The 18,313-nt window shown below is 32.5% G+C and overlaps 1 protein-coding gene across 1 annotated transcript; it reads right to left on the minus strand.

Annotated features, from left to right (window-relative positions):
• Nucleotides 1–283: 283 nt before the first annotated feature.
• SpdS (Spermidine Synthase) lies at nucleotides 284–16,645 on the minus strand. Its single transcript, XM_073955679.1, has 2 exons — nucleotides 16,500–16,645; nucleotides 284–1,103 (listed from the first exon to the last, which is right to left on the minus strand). Exons 1-2 carry the CDS (start codon nucleotides 16,631–16,633, stop codon nucleotides 365–367), a joined length of 873 nt encoding a protein of 290 aa, XP_073811780.1. The 5' UTR covers nucleotides 16,634–16,645; the 3' UTR covers nucleotides 284–364.
• Nucleotides 16,646–18,313: the final 1,668 nt, after the last annotated feature.

The following is an 18,313-nucleotide window of genomic DNA, read 5'->3' on the forward strand; positions in this document are numbered from 1 at the left end:
TCCTTGAAAATCGTTTTTCAAAATCGTTTTTACCTTTGTACGAATCTGTTATACAACTGTTATACCACCAATGTGGTTTTTGTCTCCGCTAGTTAAAATCGCTTTTATCTTCACACACATGCCTTATCTCGCACATTAGCACAAAAATTGTCCTATTAGTAAAATTAAAAGCTCCTATTTTCAGCAGTCAGTCATCACCCAACTCTTTTATATATTAAGATATTACAACACACATGCACATACACACAAATGTGTTGCAGTTGTTCCTTAAAAATCTAAAAAATACTAAAAGTAAACATTTTATTTATTTTCATCTGAAAGCTCTTTTTAAGAATATAGTTTAATTTCATTTTTAAACACATTACTACTCTTCATAGAAGTATTTCTCAATGTATCGAGGAAGTATAAATGAAGCCGCGTGTATAGCACTTGTGTAGTACTTTAAATTCATTTTATCTATTTCTTTGGAGTTGAAGAATTCGATGGGGGTATTCAATGAACGCTTGCTGTCCAATGAACCCAATACAAAGCCAATATGTCCACAAGGGTATGATGGTATTGATGTAACAGCATAAGATACATTTGGAAAATGTGCTCGACATCCTAATATTAGATTTTTAACATGTTGGGGGTCAAGCCAGAAACTTCCTCCTTGTGAGCATACTATTCCACCTTCTCGCAACGCTGCTTTCATAAGTCCGTAATAACTCTCTTTAAATAGATTTTCTGCAGGTCCCACAGGATCCGAACTGTCCGTAATTATAACATCGAAATCGTTAATGTGATCCTTCATGTATTGAAAACCGTCACCAATTATAAGTTTTAACTTGGGGCTATCAAATCCACAAGACATGCTTGGCAGAAATTTTTTCGACAATTCGACAACACGTTCATCTATTTCAATTTGGTGGACTTCTTTAACTTTTGGATGTTTTACGACTTCCCGTGCAACACCACCGTCACCGCCACCAACTATTAGTACTTTTTCTGGATTTGGGTGGGAACAAAGAGGAAGAAATGATATCATTTCTTGATATGAAAACTCATCCCTTGTAGTACATTGTATAATTCCATCCAGAACAAGGCACGTTCCATATGTTTCCCTAGAAGAAAAATTATATTATTATGTTGATGTGTAAATGTTTAAGCTTAAAAAAACAATATATATTTTTTAACAGATTAATAAATTCGAAAAAGAAATTTTTTTTTAACGGATTAGCACTCGTGATTACAATTTTTACATATAACTCTAGTATATAACCTTCACAGGCATCTACTATCAATGTCAAAATTGGTTAAGTAAGCAAAAAATACAGGTATAAAAATTGTCCGTTCATTAAATTGAATGAAGAACAAAAGATGAAAGAAATGCAAGAAGTCACAAGAGCCGCGCAGGTGGAGATTGCCTGTAGCCAATTCGATGGCGCGACCCCATACAAGATCAGTAGTGGGATTCTGTAACATTTTCTCTACCGAACCGAAATCGTTAATTAACGAAAATGTTCGGTTGAAATACCGAAAGTGCTATTCTGCAACTCAATGTTATCGATAAAAAAATTTTAGCGACGAATATCGGTAGAATGACGGAATTTTAAAGAAGATGCAGGTCATTTCAAAATGAAATGGAAAAAATTACACTCTAAACGAAATAATGCGCATTCAAAATTCACATATTTCAAATTTCTAATGAAATTATTTAAATTACTACTGTTTATAAAATGATTATGTTTCAAATTACATGTGGAAAAATTCAACTTAAATATTAAAATATCCCAGTTAAAACTATAAATGTACGTCTACATATAACTATATTTAGTAAATCCTGTGGATTTTCATTTTAAAATCCATTGCGTATACGTATTACTAGAGTAATTTTAAGAAATTGCAGTAGTGGGGAACTCGATCTAATAACCCCTAGTATCATGCAGGAATACAAAGCAGCTGGCGATTCGGAAGTCACCCTGTTTTTTTTTCAGAATTTTTATGATGTGGAGGGGTATTTTTAATTCCATCGAATGTAGAGTGAAACGGAAGATGTAGAATCCTAACATTTCGTATGTATGTATATATTGAACATTAATTTATAAATTGTATATATTGATCAATTATTTCAGAATTACGTATTATCAGGAAATATGACGACCATGGTGATATTCTTCCTTCTTTTATTGTTGATGCTAATCGATACCACCAATACATTTTTATATGGGTAGCAACTGTTACGAAATATATGCTTATAATAATCGTTCGAACTGAAAACAGTTATTATTTTCTCAGAAATTTTTCCCGCAATTCTGGAGGTTTCCAAATAACCCCCAATTTCATCCATTATTTCATAAAATGTATCCATCTTCAATTTGTAAAGTGTCATAAGCCTCCTATCACATAGATCGAAAGGATCATCCACATGTAGCAGAATTTCCTTTTTATGTGTAAAGAAATTTATATCTGCTTACCTTTTTATTTGCAATGAAATACATTCCAAGGTAATTTCTTTAAAATGTGATTTTCACTGATTTTTTTGTTTAAAATATGAAAAGTCTTTTATATCGGTAGACATAACGACTCCTTTTTTTTCGTCGGTAACTAACCGAAGATTTTCGATAATTACCGACATAAAATACCTACAAAAATCTGTAAAATGTGTGTACAGAATAGCTCTTACCGACAAATATCGTAAACTATAGACATTCGTCGTTAATTCCATCGGTAGAGGGTTAGAGAATCGCACTACTGGTATGCATTTTTTGAAAGTACATATTGAGACTATAAAACTTCTAGTAGGGTTTTGTCCTGTCAGATCCAGTTCGGATTTTATGACCTCATCTAAACCGGGCTAAAGCTACAGTTTTTTGCATTTATCGGACCTTTATCTCAGAAACTATTAGGAATTTGGCCTTGCTGTCTTTTTCAATATTGTAGCCCTAAACTAGTAGAACTTATCTTTTGAACAGACAACATAAAAATCGAACATTTGCAACTCAAACGCCTATATCAATCGCATTTAATATATTTTTAGGGACATTTTGTGTTTTGAAATTTATGTATTTTTGTAATTTGATTCTTTATTGTCCCTACCTTCAAGATTTAAAAATAGTTATTCACTTTTTATACCCTACACCACTATGTGGGGAGGGTATTATAAGTTGTTTTTGGCCAAAAAGTTTGTAACGCATCGAAATAATGGTCGTAGACCCATGCTATATATACCAAAATGAATGTCTCGACGAGCTGAGTCGATCTGGCTATGTGTGTCCGTCAGTCCGTCCGTCCGTCTGTCCATCTAAACCTTGTAATCACGCTACAGGTCGCAATTTTGATCGGATCGTCACGAAATTTTGGATATTGATGGGGGTCCCGGAGGGGAAGAAGCCTATTGATGTTGGTGATGGTCGGATAATATTTAGGGGTCGGAATGGTCAAAAAACTTATGTGGATAAAAAGACAACGTTTTTTTCCAAAGCGAATATCTCAGCTTCTATACGGGGTATACGAAAATCAGAACATGACAATAAAAGTAGAAAATATCACCTTTCTAATGATGTAAGGTAGGTTCTCGTAGGTGATCAAACAACGAAGATATCACAATAGTCGCAAATAAAACCCAAATTTTCATTTTTGCGATTTTAATTATAATGACGAATATCACAGCTTTGATTGGAAACTTTCCAAAAGCAATGCCTGGCTATGAAAGTAGAAGATCCTATCTTTACAGTGATGTAAACTAGGTCGGCGTAGGTGACCAAATAACGAAGATATCGCAATAGTCGGTAATACATCCCATTTTTACACTTTTTTGGAAATCACGCTACAGGTCTCTATTTTGATCGGATCATCACGAAATTTTGAGGGTTAATAGGGGCCACATAGATGAAGAAGCCCATTGATTTTGCTGATGGTCGGCTAATATTTAGGGGTCGTAATGGGCAAAAAGCTTATTTGGAGAAAAAGACAACGTTTTTTTCCTAAGCGAATATCTCAGCTTCAATATGGGGTATACCAAAAGCAGAACGTGGCCATGAAAGTAGAAAATATCGCCTTTCTAATGATGTAAAGTAGGTTCTCGTAGGTGATCAAACAACGAATATATCGCAATAGCCGCTAATAGAACCCAACTTTTTATTTTTGCGATTTTAATAATAATGACGAATATCACAGCTTCGGTTGGGGATCATCCAAAAACAAAGTCTGACTATGAAAGTAGAACATCCCATCTTTACAGTGATGCAAAGTAGGTTGGCGTAGGTGGCCACATAACGAAGATATCACAATAGTCGGCAATACATCCCATTTTTCATTTTTTTGTAATCACGCTACAGGTCGCAATTTTGATCGGATCGTCACGAAATTTTGGGGGCTAATGGGGATCCTACAGAGAAAGAAGCCTATTGATTTTGGTGATGGTCGAATAATATTCAGGGGTCGGAATGGGCAAAAAACTTATTTGGAGAAAAAGTCAACGAGTTATTTCAAAGCGAATATCTCCGCTTCTAAAAGGGGTATACCAAAGGAAAACCTGCTAATGAAAGTAGAAAATATCACATTTGCAACAATGTTACGTAGGTTGTCGTAGGTGGTCAAACAACGAAGATATCGCAAAAGCCGCTAATAGAACACAACATTTCATTTTTGCGATTTTAATAATAATGACGAATATCACAGCTTCGGTTGGGGATCTTCCAAAAACAAAGTCTGACTATGAAAGTAGAAAATCCCATCTTTACAGTGATGCAAAGAAAGGTTGGCGTAGGTGGCCACATAACGAAGATATCACAATAGTCGGCAATACATCCCATTTTTCATTTTTTTGTAATCACGCTACAGGTCGCAATTTTAATTGGATTGTCACGAAATTTTGGGTGTTATTGGGGGTCCCACAGAGGAAAAAACCTTTTGATTTTTGATAATGGTCGGATATTATTCAGGGGTCGGAATGTGACAAAAAAATATTTAGAAAAAAGACCAACGTTTTATTTCAAAGTTAATATCTCCCTTCTGTAGGAGGTATATCGAAAGCAAAACCTTTTTCAATTTTTGTGCAATCACACTACGAAATTTTGATCGGATCTTCACGAAATTTTGGGGGTTGATGGGGGTCTAAAAGAGAAAGAAGCCTATTGATGGTTGGCATACATCCCACTTTTCCATTTTTTATTTGGGTTGTACTGTCGATGCACTTAAATGCGTTTCAAAAAAGTTGACCTGTGTTAATGAAGACATTCAGAGCAAAGGCGCTAAGCTATCCCAATTTTAATATTTTGAATTTTATTAGTCAAAAGCTTATGAACAGGGGTAGTGGTGTAGGGTATCACATAGTGTAAAATATCGGAGGATCTCGTTTTTTGGCCTGCTCAAAACATTTGCAACTCCATGTTTTGAATATATATTACTTAATTTATGACGAGTTTTTTGTGTTACGGCCCAAAATTTTTATCAAGGATTTGCAAAAATTTTCATTTCATTTTCAAAATTGTAATTGATAATCTAATAATGATACGAATTATTAATCAGATCTCTCAGAGGTCATAAACAGATGTCAAATAAAGGCTTAACACCGATAAATCTATACAAACTTCTCCGATATATGCCATGGATACCGGTATAACAATATAGCAAATTTTAGGAAAACTGTAATTTCCAGGAAAATTTCAACTTTTCATAGACATATTGCAAAAAAAATTTTGGAATTGTTTTTGAAGTTATAAAATCGAGTACTTTTCGTCGACTTAAATCAAAATTTGAGTTATATGACTTGAAAAAATGGTGATCAAGACCAGGTCGAGTGATAATCGAATTTATCCCCTTATACAAAAAAGTTGACCCAAAATGTAGAAGGTGTTTTATATTGACCTGGAGGTATTTTTATGGACAGATATGGAACTGGAGGCATGAAGTCGAGATATTTGTTAGATGTAAAAACTAAACGGACATATAACATGTCGAAATCGCAACATGCGCACACCACATATGTCGTATAACAGGGTGTTTTGGCATAATACCGTCACTAAACGTTTATATAACCACGTAAAAATATTAATTTTTTGCAAATATTTCTTGTGTCATTATCAGACTCGATTAGCTTAAGTGATCTAAATTCATATAGGAGATTCTGGCACCCTAAAATGTACTCTATATTATTACATATCGAATGAAAACATGGTATTTAACAATTATCGTTTGAGACACGATTCCAAAGGATGTATTAATTTAATTAGTTAACTGGATTCTTTTATGATGTGTCCAGATAATAAATAAAAGGGTTATGTTACAATACATTATCAAAACAAAAATACTTTTCTCATATAACATGTCGAAATCGCAACATGTGCACCACAGATTTCGTATAACAGGGTGTTTTGACATAATACCGTCACTAAACGTTTATATAACCACGTAAAACTAGTATTTTTTGCAAATATTTATTGTGTCCTTATCGGAACAGATCAACATTAGCGATCAAATTCATATAGGAGATTCTGGGACCCTAAAATGGACTCTACACTATTAAATATCGAATAAAAACATGGTATTTTTAACAATTATCGTTAGAGACACGATTCCAAACGATGTATTAATTTAATTAGTTTACTGTATTCCATTATAATGTGTCCAGATAATAAATAAAAGGTTTATGTTACAATATATTATCAAAATTTGAATCAAAATTCAAATTTTCTCAGTTGCAAATGTTTTGAGCAGGACCAAAAGTGAGTCCAAATAATTTCTTTAAATCTTTAAAAATGTGTCAATAAATAATAAAATTAAAAAAATAGTTGCATTTCAAATCCATAAATTACCTCAGAACTATGTAAAAAGTAAAGTAGTCATTCCAGTTGCAAATGTTTTTAACAGCACTGTAATTGCAGTGGTATTTTACATCATTTCTTTTGCAACAAGTATTTCAAACACAGCGAGAATAAACTGTTATTGTGAACAGTTTATTCTCGCATTTCGGATTTCACCACATTATTGACATATTAATTAAATGGTCGCTGAAAAATATACTGAAAACAAAGTGATAGATTCACTTTACAACAATGACATGTTCTGAAGAGTTGTGTATTATATTCCAGGGAATATTTTTCCAAAGAAAACATTAAAAAATAACGGTTTTAGAGATATGGTGCGAAATGTATACAAATGATGATAATTTTTGATATTTTATAAAATTTGAGGCAGTAAATATAGTTTTTCGAGATCATTATTTCTACAAATATTTTATTCTTGCCATTGTCTACAAATATGCTTCGGAAGTGCGACGAAGATTCACATAGGTTTCAGAGATATAGCTAAGAATTGCTTAAAAAAGTCAATATTTAACCATGTTTAGATGGGACCATAAAATCCAAGCTGGATCTAACACAACAAAACCCAGCAAGGTTTTTTGTCGTTTGGGACTGTACTTTCAAAAAATCCTCGTCGCAAATTGTTTGCACAAGATTACCTTAAAAATGTTGCACAGTGGTATTGCAGTTATTGAATTTGTATGTCCACTCTTTCCAACACAAGATATGCAATAGCAATATGATCGCACACACAAAATCTGCACACACAATGTAAATAGCCCTAGAATAAGTTCTCAACATCAGTACGTAAGCTGTTAATATTGTCATTGAATTTCACTCGCAATAAAACACTCAACGAAGCAACACCGTTTTTCATTTCATCCGCTGCAGACACATCAAACAAAAATTAGTTTCAACAGAAAATTTATGCATAAATCGTTAACAGCATTCCATATCTATTCGCTGGTGTTCAAATATTTACTAACTTTATTTTATTTTCAAAATTATAAAATATTGAAGTAAATCCAAATTATCCTGTCCAGAATCCGTACAAACCTTAGAAACCAAATTAAAGATATCTACAGAATCTAGACAATGCGTAGAAAAATATAAAACCAAATTTATAGAGATTGGGTATATTATAGCAAAAACAAAAGATTGTTGAAATGTTATTCAAATATATTTTTTGGATTGATTAAAAAAATTAGAAAAAATATTTAGGAGTTCTCCAACTATTTCCATAATATCTTATAAAATAACTAATGCATACTGCTAAAACTTCATCAAGAAATATGGTTTACCATCGTAAAAGCTTAGATACTTATTGAGATAACTTATAAGGATAGGAAATTAAGAGTAATATTGAAATTACAACATGGACTAATAAATGTATAGACAGAAATTTTAGTGTAGTTCTTTTTCTCTAGGTGTCGCTCTTTCGAAATATGCTAGCGTTGTCACTCAATCGCACAATGTTTTGGGGTAAATTGCCACATTTTGTTGCATATTTTCATATGAGGATGTAGATCCGGCCAAATACAACCCACATATTGTCTTTTACCGGAATAAGTAGTTAAAAATTTATAGTGATTGCGATTTTAAAATTTGATTTCGAATGAGTGCATATTAAACAGACTCAGTTCGAACATACTCACTGAGAGGATTTCTTCGTCTATGTATTTATTAGTCTATGATTACAATCATTCAATAAATTTGAAAATTTAAAAGCTTGTTATTCACGAATTAGTTAAAATCAGTTGATGCTCATCCGATTTTGGATACAACGAATCAATCTCTTTCAATACTCGTATCTATGCATATTTAGATGTTTCACTCAGCGGCCAACGTGTGCCGTCAGTTGCATCACACAATGCGAAAAACCTTAAAGTGGGTAAAAGTCGCGCTATGTGTATACGATTCTGATGCGCATCCGATTTCAGTAATTGCAGTGGTAATTGCAGTGGTATTTTACATCATTTCTTTTGCAACAAGTATTTCAAACACAGCGAGAATAAACTGTTATTGTGAACAGTTTATTCTCGCATTTCGGATTTCACCACATTATTGACATATTAATTAAATGGTCGCTGAAAAATATACTGAAAACAAAGTGATAGATTCACTTTACAACAATGACATGTTCTGAAGAGTTGTGTATTATATTCCAGGGAATATTTTTCCAAAGAAAACATTAAAAAATAACGGTTTTAGAGATATGGTGCGAAATGTATACAAATGATGATAATTTTTGATATTTTATAAAATTTGAGGCAGTAAATATAGTTTTTCGAGATCATTATTTCTACAAATATTTTATTCTTGCCATTGTCTACAAATATGCTTCGGAAGTGCGACGAAGATTCACATAGGTTTCAGAGATATAGCTAAGAATTGCTTAAAAAAGTCAATATTTAACCATGTTTAGATGGGACCATAAAATCCAAGCTGGATCTAACACAACAAAACCCAGCAAGGTTTTTTGTCGTTTGGGACTGTACTTTCAAAAAATCCTCGTCGCAAATTGTTTGCACAAGATTACCTTAAAAATGTTGCACAGTGGTATTGCAGTTATTGAATTTGTATGTCCACTCTTTCCAACACAAGATATGCAATAGCAATATGATCGCACACACAAAATCTGCACACACAATGTAAATAGCCCTAGAATAAGTTCTCAACATCAGTACGTAAGCTGTTAATATTGTCATTGAATTTCACTCGCAATAAAACACTCAACGAAGCAACACCGTTTTTCATTTCATCCGCTGCAGACACATCAAACAAAAATTAGTTTCAACAGAAAATTTATGCATAAATCGTTAACAGCATTCCATATCTATTCGCTGGTGTTCAAATATTTACTAACTTTATTTTATTTTCAAAATTATAAAATATTGAAGTAAATCCAAATTATCCTGTCCAGAATCCGTACAAACCTTAGAAACCAAATTAAAGATATCTACAGAATCTAGACAATGCGTAGAAAAATATAAAACCAAATTTATAGAGATTGGGTATATTATAGCAAAAACAAAAGATTGTTGAAATGTTATTCAAATATATTTTTTGGATTGATTAAAAAAATTAGAAAAAATATTTAGGAGTTCTCCAACTATTTCCATAATATCTTATAAAATAACTAATGCATACTGCTAAAACTTCATCAAGAAATATGGTTTACCATCGTAAAAGCTTAGATACTTATTGAGATAACTTATAAGGATAGGAAATTAAGAGTAATATTGAAATTACAACATGGACTAATAAATGTATAGACAGAAATTTTAGTGTAGTTCTTTTTCTCTAGGTGTCGCTCTTTCGAAATATGCTAGCGTTGTCACTCAATCGCACAATGTTTTGGGGTAAATTGCCACATTTTGTTGCATATTTTCATATGAGGATGTAGATCCGGCCAAATACAACCCACATATTGTCTTTTACCGGAATAAGTAGTTAAAAATTTATAGTGATTGCGATTTTAAAATTTGATTTCGAATGAGTGCATATTAAACAGACTCAGTTCGAACATACTCACTGAGAGGATTTCTTCGTCTATGTATTTATTAGTCTATGATTACAATCATTCAATAAATTTGAAAATTTAAAAGCTTGTTATTCACGAATTAGTTAAAATCAGTTGATGCTCATCCGATTTTGGATACAACGAATCAATCTCTTTCAATACTCGTATCTATGCATATTTAGATGTTTCACTCAGCGGCCAACGTGTGCCGTCAGTTGCATCACACAATGCGAAAAACCTTAAAGTGGGTAAAAGTCGCGCTATGTGTATACGATTCTGATGCGCATCCGATTTCAGTAGCGCTCATCAAAAATACGTTAATATACACCTATTTTAGATAAATTATTCAAGAACCGTGGATGTGCCTCCAGATTTTATTTTGGGTAAAAGAACCATATTACTCGCGTATCTCTGTGAATTATGACACGCGTTTTCGCATATATTATGTCAAAATATATTTTTGCAGATTTTCCTATTTTCAAGGTATCTATCTACCTACCGTTACAGTGGATGGATTCCAACGGCGAAGGGCTCATTAAAACGCAAAAAATTGGAGTTTTAAGAAAATGTACGCATCAAATTTTGGCCTTTGGACTCCAGTTACTAGGATGCTGTATGGAGCACACTCATGAGATATACATTAGGCGACTTAAAATCACGAGTTCTATAATCCTATCATGAGTTTTGAATATTATCCTGTTGCGCGTCCGGATTATTAAAAAAATTCAAAAAACCCCGAAATTCCGGCTTCAAAATGTCAGTATAAATTTTAGGTGGATGCATTATGGGATCCTTCTTAAAACACTTAATTTTGGAATTCTTCAGTCATACTATATAGAATATGTTAACAGTTCGCGAATTTTGAAAGGGTGAAACTCGGAGTCATCGATTACATATTTAAAACACGATGTACCTAAAATATTATTTACTTTTTTATAAATTATTCTATTCCGTTTTACTTTCATTCTTATTTCTTGTACGATTTATAATTTTGTATGCACCTATGAGTCTGTTGTTGCTTTTTGTTTGGTATATCTATGCATTTCAATAAAAAAACAACCATCACAATTTGGAAACGTGTGTGTATGTGTTTATCCTGTTTGGTTTTGGCTTTTGTGTTCGTATTTAAAAACAAAAAACCAACAAAATAATTGTAAATATGAACATTTTTTATCGACTTTTGCATTTGTAATCAACAAACCTTATTATTGTATATGTGATAATTTTTTATCAGATTAAAAATCGATAATTATTGTTGTATATGTGATAACTTTTTTATCACGTAAAAATTATAGTACCAACAAACCAAAAAAATTCTTAGTTAATATGATAATTACTTTATCAAGATAATTTCTCAGGAATACGATATTTTTTATCGACGATTGCAAATATTAATATTATTTTTATCGACAAAAAATCAATCAATTTTTTTTTTAATTTGTTTTATCACATTACATTTTTGTGTAATGTGTTGCTACATTGCTGTTGTTCAGTTTGAAGAAATTTTAGCAGGCAAAGCTGCAAGTTTTCGATGATTTTGCTAATATGGCCTTAGCATTATAAACCTTGATTATACAAGTTTTTTAGATGTTTGAAAGTCAAATTTGACTTTAATGAAATCAATGGCAGAATAATTGTGTCGTAGTTTTTCATTGTAATGGCTTTTCTCTTAAAGTATACTACATGTATCAAATGAACCGTAATTTATCTTTCTGTGTACTATTTTGACGTCGCACAGAGGGGAAATTTGTGTTAAAAGTTGATCAAAAGCCCTAGAAAGCTCATTTATAGACCGATTGATATAAAATTTTGCACAAAGCATATCTTCTGTATAAGGATTAATCCTATAGAAAATAATGAAAATCGGTCCAGATTTGGATGCAGCTTCCATATATATTCGCATCTGATATGAAATAAAATTGCACCAAAATCACTGAAATTTGACACATGCAACCTGAACTAGCCTAAAAAACCATTGAGCCAATTTTCAAACAAATCGGTACAGATGTATATATAGTCCCATATACATATATTTCATTCCAAATTTTATTTTTTGAAACTTACTTAAATTAAATTTTTTCTCAATTCACATGAGAAAAGCGTGAATGTTTCTGAATAATGCAAACATATTTGATAGGTGTTGGTTTAGTCTGATAAATAAGAGCCCCGGTTATAAGGCGGAGCAAAATTTAGTGTGAGTAAACCTTGCAATTCCATATAAAAATATTTCATATTTTAGTTGAGAAAAATTAGATTTTTTCGGAATGGCGCAAATATGCGCAATTTTTTATGATTGAATCTGATATTTGAGACTCAAGCGCATAAAACATTAGAAGTAACTATGGTCGGGAAACGACGGGGAAATAGACTTTTTCACTATTGAAATTGTAGTAATCTTAAAAATTATCATAAAAAAATTTCATAAAGAGGATATGTATCACCATTACTAAAGAGCAAAGATGTAAAATCAATCTGAAAATTTTAAATGCTAATCTTGTTCGGAGACTGTACAAAAACAATAAATCTTGTAAAATATAAATTTTCGCGAAAATAATGTCATTTTAATGTTCACCTAATTTCTTAGTTTTCGAAAATTTACTTTTTTTTTTTCAGTATGGCTGAGTTCAATCGACTGCTGCATTGGATTGGTTAATCTTACAAAGTCGAGGATGGTTATAGCAAATGTAGAAAAGAGTCTGGTTGCCGTTTATCAACATTTTTTCATAAACAAACGATTTTCATATTTTGAGTTTTGAGCAACTTTAGGCCTATGTTTCCCCTCTGTGCGTCGGTACATTGAAACCTTTTTCAATTAATTTCCTTTTAATGGCCATTGGACCATGGCTTTCTAGCCCAAATAACAAAGCTTTGTAAGTTTTTTCGGCTTTATCAAATATGTAAAGAATTTGTATTTCTCATTCCAAATATTGTACATATCGTCAATATAATTTCAGACCGTTGAAATTTTTCTATTAGCAATTTTACAAATTGTTATTGGTCCCAGCAAAAAAGTCCTCCCAAAATCATGGGTTTCGTAAGGGATTTTTGGCAGCCGTAACTACTCTCAAATTCCCTTTCTTCCCCATTATTTTTACAAGGGCATGTCGCACTCAGTTTCTAGATATTTTATGACCACTAGAATAACTAGTACTTCTGTGGCCAATAGAAGTTGAAAAGTAAGGTGGAAAAAATCTATTTTTAAAACAGTTGATGTGGAGAACAACCTTCTTACTTTTATTTTACTTTATTTTATTTCGCTCCCTGCCCGAGTTAAACGCACAAACCCTTTGATTTCTAGCCAAACACACTACACAGTGTGCCATGCACACGAACATTAAGGGTTGCTTAAGAACTTAAATGTGCAGTGCACATGTGCACCACGAACTGTTATTTTTAACACGTAAGAAAGTCTATAGTCGGACGGAGCCGACCATGGGATACCCTATACCACTATCCCTGGACAATCGCTCTCCACGAAACTTCTTTTCAATGATTGTGAAAATGTAATTATCAAATATAAGAGATATAATGTATAATACTTATGATCAACACCAAAAAGTTATCTAGCATGACAAAGACATATTTGTAGCAGGAAAGGAAAATTTAGTTCACACAAACTAAAATATAATGAAACCCACTTATTTAGTACTAATACTTCCGTTGTTTAACCGCTACGTTGTTGAAATTTTTACCAATTTCACACAAAAGTTTCAGTCCATTTAACCCGCTAAGTATTATCTGATCTTCACGTTGGCCGCTAGAAAATTGGATAAATATTATGTTTTTGGTCCATTTCACCCGTTAAATATTTCACGATCATCACCAATAACAATAGGGATCTATTCTGATCTGAACCCGACCTCCATACAAAATTTCGTGACGATCGGTCCATAATTGCGGCCTGGAGCGTGTTTACAATTTATAATGGATAGACGGACGGACGGACACACATCTCAAAATCGCTTTATCTCGTCGAGATATGAAGATTGGTATACCACATTGGGGGTCTCCGGCGAATATTTCGCGGTGTTACATGAATTTTTACCAAAACAAACTTATAATACCCTTTTCCACATTGTGGTATAGGGTATAATTAACAAAAAGTTATTGTTTTTGTCAAAAACTCGCGTGCCGACGGTGAGCGTTGAACACACAACCCTAGGATTTATAGTCGGACACACACACTGTGCCGCCGTCCTCATTATTTAGTGAGGAGTAAAGTTAGTAGGTTTACCTTGTAATTTTTTTAAGAAGTAACCCATTACTTTTCAGATTACTTGTAATCCGAAAAGAAGCTTGTTTACATTACTACAACGTAATGACTACCGGATCCAAATTTTTGCTGGGGTAGAATCTGTGGTTTCACTACACTTTGTTCTTGTACATAATCTAAATCGTCATCATCAACCGTTTGTGGTGAGGCATAGCACGGCGGAATAAGAAAGTGTTACATCAATAACAATAATTGTGCCATTTACTATACAAAGCTTCAACATTTGTAGACAATAACGCATTGCTGTGAATTGCTTGTTTAACTTTCCGCCTGTTTCTTGCGCTTTCGAGGTTGAAAAAAAATTATTTTCTGTTCATGTAAACACCTTCGAAAATCTATGCAGCCGACAAGCCATACGAAATAACACGTAAACGTACAGTTTTCCATGTAAATTTGAATTTATGTATTTCGAAAAGAATGTCTCTTGTAAAAAGAGAATGTCAAAATCACTCACTTGCTATGTAGCTGTCGAGTAGAACGTAAACTCGCGAATAGCACCGAACATCGTAAAACAAATTTATGCAACACATTCTTGAAACAAAATAAAAATTTTATAGACACGTTTTCAAGGCGGTTTCATTCATTATTTTGAAGAAATCAATTAAATAAAATAATTCAAAATACCGATTTTATACCACACATTTTATTTTCTCAAACAAAACAAATCACACAGATTCCAATGTTTGTATTTATATGTGGATTTTGTTTTTATTTCTTATTTGGCTCTCATTTTTGGAACATAGTTATACAAATTAGTAGTATTCGCACAGGATATATAACCTGGTTGAGAATGTCATTTTATTTACACAGAAGAAAAATTACCGCCAATTCTTCATATTATGTGAATTATTTTTGACATATTTGTTTACATTTTTGTCTTCTCTTTTGTTTGTCATCTGTTTATCAGGGTTGCCATCAAGCAACACATATTAGGTGCAGATGCAAAAATCACAAAATAAGAAATGGAAACCATGAAATATAAAAGCTTTTCCGAAATAAACAAAAGCTTTAAGATAAAGACGAATGGTTTGTAAAATTTCACAAAAACCAAATATTGAACGTATACGTATATTTTGACATTGAAGCTTGATGGAAGACCAAAAAAGAGAAGATACGTGTCCCGACGTTCGTCGGTATCTCATGCACTTTCACGTCAATGGTCTCCAAAGGCTTGAGGCCTTGATGTCAAAAGGGATCATTTGTCAAGCTCATATCATCCAAACCGTTAAAAACATTGATTTACTGCCAAAGGCAACGATTCAACTTTTGTCATAAACAACAACACTTGTAAACACGTAACACCCATAAAATGTCATATTGAAGGTCAAAATCGGTTATTGGCTCAAAGCCTTAAGGTTTTTATAGAAAGAGGAATATATTTTCAGGCTCAGTGAATGAATGAGATACGAGAATATCTTTTATTAATATTCACAGAATACCGACAACAGAGATAATATCGTTTGATATAAAAAGACACAATTGCATATTTTTAAGATACTAGGTTGAGAAAGTAAAGCATCGATATTCAACATTCTTACATTCTTTCGGGAAAACACATAATTTTAAGAAACTAGTGTACCCGTTGCACCATACAGACGGTTTAATTTAACCTTTTTACTTTCATGTCAAAATTTCAGTGAAATTATTCTAAAGTGGACCCTGACTAAGGAAAAAAGAAGTTATACAAAAGTTTATATGCTGCTCATATGTGATGTATAGAAGTTAAATCCGAAAGCAGACTCAACGTTTGAGTAAAGTTTTGCGTCATTCTTCTTTCACTAGAAATGACGCAAAACGTTATTCAAACCTTGACTGCCTTTTCGGCTTAACAATGGTATTAAATGTATTACATGTTTGTTTATTTTGATTACAATTATACAATGTATTGAATTGTTACATAATATTTAATGGATCTTACGTTTCTATAACCTGTATGTCCTGAAACTTGGATTTTTCGGTGTGAAGAATACTTTTCACTTTTAAAGAGAAACTTTGGCCAGGCCATAATTCATTTTGTATTTCACTGAACCAACCGTTTTGTATTGCGTCCATTTTGCTACTGTCGTACATACAGCCATTGGCTTAACATTTTTCGAAGCTGAAATTAAAAAAACATTATGTTAAAGTGTGCATCGGATGTTGACACATACTAACAATATGTGTACATAACAATACATAGAGTTTATCAACGTAATGTTTTTGAACCAAGAACATCGTAAAACAAATTTATGCAACACATTCTTGAAACAAAATAAAAATTTTATAGACACGTTTTCAAGGCGGTTTCATTCATTATTTTGAAGAAATCAATTAAATAAAATAATTCAAAATACCGATTTTATACCACACATTTTATTTTCTCAAACAAAACAAATCACACAGATTCCAATGTTTGTATTTATATGTGGATTTTGTTTTTATTTCTTATTTGGCTCTCATTTTTGGAACATAGTTATACAAATTAGTAGTATTCGCACAGGATAAGAAAACAATTTTTTGTACGTAATAATTTATGATAAATGTCGAGATTTTGACAAAAAATGTTATGTCGGCTGTTCCAGTAGTGCGATTCTCTAACTCATTTTTGAGTGACCGACAAAAATCGGTAAAATTAAAATGCTTATAAACTCCGTAATTAACGATTTTTTTGGTAAGTTAAGGACCCAAGAAAAGTAGTAGTAAAGTTCTCCAATAGGGAGAGTGCTGTCAACTTTCATTTGAGCTCTTCATCAGAGATGGTCTGAATGATGATTTTTTTAGGTTTTCGATGGCCAGAAAGTTGTAATCGTGGAAAACGTAGAAAATGTATAAAAAGTAGCAAAAGTCATAAACCACAAAACTTTATGTTACCAGCATATTTTTCATTTAATAATAATTGTACCGGACTGTCTTGGTTATTGAAGAGCCTCCGTACCTTGTTTGAAAATAAATTGGGTTACGCACTTAGCAAGCCATCTATACGATTCAAAGAGTTTGATGGTGAAATAATATACATATTTATTTATTAGGAGGGTTGGCGTTTTTTTGTTTGGGATGACGACTTCTATTTTGTTTTTCAAAATAGTCAGGCTTAATCCCATAGTCGTTGTTTTAATATTTTATTAAAACAACTAATTTATTAGTGGGAAAAATTGGCGATGTTTACCAAGGGGTAAGGCAGGGAATACTATAGTTTCAGATCTCGCCACAGATCTTCATCAGTTCCCTTATTTCTTGTTTTTCAACAAGAAACTTTTTATACCCAAGTGTTAATTGCTAGCTCAAATATATACGTGCGCAAAAAAACACTCTGATCGAGAATTTCTTTGGCACTACCTAAACTCTAGCAACTTCACTTGCAAACAAAACCAAATTTTTCCCACTGCTATGCGTTCGTCGATTCTCGACGAAAAAGCACATAACTAATTTATATATTTTTTTTTATTTTTTTTTATTTTGTTCATTTATTAATTTATGTACAACAAGATAAAATATCTTATAAATTAAAGTACAGGAATAACTAATATAATTAAGGGAAACAATTAAAAATGAACAAGTAGAAAAAGCGTTAAGTTCGGTCGGGCCGAACTTTTTATACCCTCCACCACAAATTTCAGCCATTTCGGTGGATTAATGTGGCCACAACCTTCAAAATACCGAAAATCGGAATGTGCGGTTTTATGGGTGCTATATGATGGCGTGTACCTACATATATCTACGAATTTCTGGGGGAAAGTTTTATACCCCAAACGA

The sequence above is a fragment of the Musca autumnalis genome, unplaced genomic scaffold (genome assembly GCF_047663935.1).
Source record: "Musca autumnalis isolate F117 unplaced genomic scaffold, ASM4766393v1 scaffold_1, whole genome shotgun sequence".
Lineage (NCBI taxonomy): Eukaryota > Metazoa > Arthropoda > Insecta > Diptera > Muscidae > Musca > Musca autumnalis.

Coding starts and splice junctions, on each gene's coding strand:
- SpdS (XM_073955679.1), bottom strand. CDS start 16,633: ATGGACGCAATACAAAACGGTTGGTTCAGTGAAATACAAAATGAATTA. Junction 1,104..16,499: donor GACATACAGGTTATAGAAAC/GTAAGATCCATT, acceptor TTTTTCTTCTAG/GGAAACATATGGAACGTGCC.